Raw genomic sequence first — 5,000 nt, forward strand, 5'->3', positions numbered from 1 at the left:
CGAATATTCTGTACACGTATACACACACATAACTGTAGTTATGGAAAATTATATGACCATTTCACACATTTCAGGAGTTGACCTTCTGCAAACTACCTGTGCGCAATAAATACACTCAAATTTGTCTGCAAACCAGTGGATTCATGTCACATCGGTTACAGTAACTTATTGACACACATTGTTGACTCAATTTTGACAAGAACACACACACACAGAAAGAGCTGATCAAGATCAACAGATTCAAATTGCTTTTCACACTCCGTTTTGATTCCATGCACGCGCACACACACACACACACACACACACACACACACACACACACACACACACACACACACACACACACACACACACACACACACACACACACACACACACACACACACTGATACACTGACGCAGCTTTTTAAAATCTGTCCGCGTTGCGTGCCCTTGAACCGCCGATTTCTCATTACCTCCAGAGAGAGACAAAACAAGTAGCACGAGACCCCATTACGGCTTAATTGGCTTGCCGCAGAGCATTTGAATGGCCCATTATGACATTAGTCTAATGTCTTTACAATTCCTGCAGATCTCTGCCGAGGCACATTGCTTCTCTCCAGCCTCTATCCATCAACACGTACACCGGAGATGTTTTTCCTGTCATCATCAAGTGAAATTTGTTTTTTTTTTGTTGCCCCTTGTTTGCCCCATGGAAAATCATTACTCAATACGGATGATGTGGGGGAAGACGCTTAAATGGCTAGGCACCCAAAGCATTTTAACTCGCAGTCCTAAAGTGTCCCTAAAGACCCCTGCATATCGCTTCCGACAGCATTGCGGAGCAACGGAGGCTCCTAACAGTTTCCCCTCTCACACTGGCGGCGCACTTTACGCATCGAACAAACATAGCAGCAGGTGGATTCAGCAATGCGTTCAACCGGGCGTCTCCAACCAAAATGGAACTCTATTGTAATCAGCAGCCAAGGTTGGTTGATGTCTGCGCTGGTTGGAGGTGTTGTATTGAAAACAATGTAATCAGATGTTGGCAGGGCAATGCTCTCCACTTTGTCGCAGCCGATGTGCAGTGGCTTTAAAGGTGCACTTTTGTAGGATGGTGGCGAGAGTAGGTATTGCAACTATGCTGCTCATTGAAACTGTGCTGCCTATTGCCAAATTTGATCTTTTCATGAATATTTACTAAATAATAAACTAATATTGACCAGTTTGACCAGGGTGTATAGTAAGTTTTGCAGATAAAAATATCTATTTCTGGATAAGATCACCCTTTTCATGTATGAAAAATGCAATTTTTCCAGTTACACTGAATACTTACAGTTTGATGGTGGGGATATGTATCCGTGAAAAGATAACATTTGTGAACGGGCAGCATCAATTCTGGAAAGAAACTGCTAAAAAAATGTTACACAGTGCACCTTTAAGTTGCAGCACAAGTTTGTCCTCTCCAAAGCGCACATAAAGCTGTTAAGGCCAGGTGAAGAAGCGATCGCTCAGCTGAGCTATGTCTGATGTCAACCGGCGTGTAGCGGCGCGACTGCATTGACACGTTGGCGTAGGTGTGATGACTGATCGCACTGCTGTCGGTGAGGAGGCAAGCACTCAATAGCCCACTGCAAAAAAGTCTCCTAGACAGACAGACAGAAAGACAGACAAGGCAAACAAATAGAAGAATAAAAGCTTTTGTTGAAATANCAGGGGCAGCCGTGGCCTAGTGGTTAGAGAGTTGGTCTTTCAATCTAGGGGTTGCAGGTTCGAATCCCCCCTGATCTCTCCCTACATCTCCAACCATGGCTGAAGTGCCCTTGAGCAAGGCACCTAACCCCACACTGCTCCGGGGACTGTAACCAATACCCTGACAAATAATAATTGTAAGTCGCTTTGAATAAAATGAAAAGCGTCAGCTAAGTGAAATATAATGTAATGTTATGTAATATTTACTTCAATGCCTTCAACAACTACACACTTAGAAACTTTTGCATTGTTCTCAGATTGCAGCTTCATAGAAAGGCATATGGGTGGAAATTAATATTTTAATGAACAATGCATGTAGTGCATTAATTATGAAAGAAAATGCCATGCTTTAAATTTAGCTTTAAGTGAATGGCCTTAAGATGCTTGGTGGCCACTGCTGAATCCTGATGTGTCTCACTGTTTATCCCATTTTTAATTGAGAGAGATGCCTTTCATGGGACCCTGCATCTACTTACCAAAGGGATGAAAACGGATAGGATGCCATACATACAATAACTACTTTATTATCAGTGCTCGCTGAAATTCGTTTTGCGTCCATGAGCAAGACTGATGTAGCCCCATAATCATACCATCTGAGTTACACTGTAATAGTCATGGAAAGGTTAATAACCATAGTACTGCTCTACTATGACACAACACATGGCCTTTATTAATGCACTGCGACTCGATCATTGCCATTCTGGTAACAATACATTTATAACGCTGTGCTTTAACGGGTTAAGAACAGTTAAGACATGCATATAAGATCATGATGTGCACCCAAAGCATCATACATGTGGAGTATAAAGCGCCATCAGACAAACATGAGCTTATAGGAATGGTAGGGGCCCTTGTTTCGGAGTCTCTTGTGAGGCGATGGTATTGAATCAGGAGGTGATCAGCCTCTCCGCTGCTGTGTGCTCTGTGTTCATCTCCTAGACAACGGGGACTGCTATTAGCAGGATTAGCTGGTTTTGGGAGCCGAGCTCCTCACATTCAAAAAGAATTTGAATTTCTGATACGGAAAAATCACCATTGCCATTTCCATGATTTATTTTAATGCCCAGCCCAGACAAAAGTCTCTCCTCCTTGAAATGCTTTTTCCCGTCTTTTTTTCTACCAGATTTACAATTTTATTATTTTTCGAAGGTTATGTACACCTAAACTTTTGCGTAAATTAAGGCTGCAACTAACGATTATTTTAATAGTCGACTAATAGATAGATCTAGTTACGATTAGTCATTAAGTAAAAAATACTTGCTCCAACATCCGCCAAACCTTTCCGGCAGGGAAGTGAAAAATTTCTTACAGCTCACAATGAGCTTTAAATCATGATAGTAACTTATTTACTTGATACAACGACTAATTCATACGTACTGGGCAATTTTAGGTTTCAATAAAGTAATAAAGCATTAGTAATGTAAGTAAAAAAGCATTGAATTAAATGAAAAGATAAGTCGACAATGAAAATCATTGTCAACAATTTTTTATAGTCGATTAGTCACGATTAGTCGACTAATCGTTGCAGCCCTTGTAAAAATATAATGCACTATAAAAAATAATATGAGAGTCAGAGAGCCTTTTTGTCTGGAAGAATGGGCCTATAGTGGTGTCCCTTATGGAGTCGAGTGGGTTCTAAATCAGCTTTAGTAGGAGGGAAGCGTTCTGTATTCTGTCGGGGCCGAGGCGAGAGTGATGTCCTCGGATCAGGCCATTCCCGCCAGGCATTCACTTTCCAGGCAGGTGTCAATCATCGCTGTCGAAACGTGGATGTCTGTGAAAGTATGTGCATACAGTATTGTGTGTGTGTGTGTGTGTGTGTGTGTGTGTGTGTGTGTGTGTGTGTGTGTGTGTGTGTGTGTGTGTGTGTGTGTGTGTGTGTGTGTGTGTGTGTGTGTGTGTGTGTGTGTGTGTGTGTGTGTGTGTGTGTGTTATGTGTGTGTGTGTGTAATGTGTGTTATGTGTGTTTTGTGTGTTCTGCAGCTGCTTGTCATTGAGCATTCCTATCTTGTGTCCACAGAGATGGAGAAGCAGTGTAAGATTGAGAACCTCTTCGTCACCTGGCAGCAGAGGTCTGCGCAGTCAAACATGCCCATCTCGGTGAGACACACACACACACACACACACACACACACACACACACACACACACACACACACACACACACACACACACACACACACACACACACACACATGCCTAGTCAAACATGACCATCTCAGGGAGACACACACACACACACACACACACATACACACACACACACACACACACACACACACACACACACACACACACACACACACACACACACACATACACACACACACACACACACACACACACACACACACACACACACACACACACATACACATCTAGTCAAACATGTCCGTATCAGTGGCACACACACATACACACACACACTTCCAGAGGTCAGCATGTTCATATCAGTGAGTCTGACTGATCTAGATATATATCCATATATCCAAACATTTCATTCCTACTATGTGTGTACTGTTGAGTAGTAAAGTCAGCACAACGCACAAGTGCACACACACACACACACACACACACACACACACACACACACACACACACACACACACACACACACACACACACACACACACACACACACACACACACACACACACACACACACACAGAGTTTTGGACACACACACACAGAGTTGTGTCCAACTTTCTCTTAATTGCTTGTTTGCTTGCCCAATTCATTTCTTACATTTCTTACTTTCCTAACTGTTCTTAATTTTGTGAAACAAAATTAATAAATGTCCTTTAAAATAATTGGTCTCATGGAGCAGGACACTCTTGTGCAGTTACGGCATGCACTTATGTTTATGGAAAAGTTTACTGCATACACTTATGTTTATGGAAATCTTCATGGAAATCCACCATTATGTTAGCATTCCCATCATGTCACCTTCCCATCAAGTCACGTTTCCATCATGACTCATTCAGCTTGCTCATTCATTCATTCATTCATTCATTCATCCATTCATTCATATATTCATTCATTCATTCATTCATTCATTCATTCATCCATTCATCCATTCAACGCTATAATGTGAGAGCTAATTGCTTCAGTGCTGGATCTACTATCAGTTGCATCCGTCAACAATGAGTCATTCTTTGTGCACGTGTACACACAGCCACGTCTTGGGAATACTGTAATATTGGATGTGTCTCATCTTAACAAACTCGCACAAACTCCTGGCTCTAAATATATCTCATCCTCGCGCTTG

General features: G+C 42.1%; 1 protein-coding gene across 3 annotated transcripts in view; it reads left to right on the forward strand.

Moving 5' to 3' along the window:
• The window catches only part of szt2 (SZT2 subunit of KICSTOR complex), a 178,512-nt gene that overhangs the window by 112,907 nt on the left and 60,605 nt on the right, over positions 1-5,000 (forward strand). For all 3 annotated transcript variants that reach the window (XM_063201598.1, XM_063201599.1, XM_063201600.1), the window contains one exon: positions 3,752-3,831. In XM_063201598.1, coding sequence (XP_063057668.1) covers positions 3,752-3,831 — 80 coding nt within the window. The remainder of the gene's footprint in view (positions 1-3,751; positions 3,832-5,000) is intronic.

This window comes from Engraulis encrasicolus, chromosome 6 (genome assembly GCF_034702125.1).
Source record: "Engraulis encrasicolus isolate BLACKSEA-1 chromosome 6, IST_EnEncr_1.0, whole genome shotgun sequence".
NCBI lineage: Eukaryota > Metazoa > Chordata > Actinopteri > Clupeiformes > Engraulidae > Engraulis > Engraulis encrasicolus.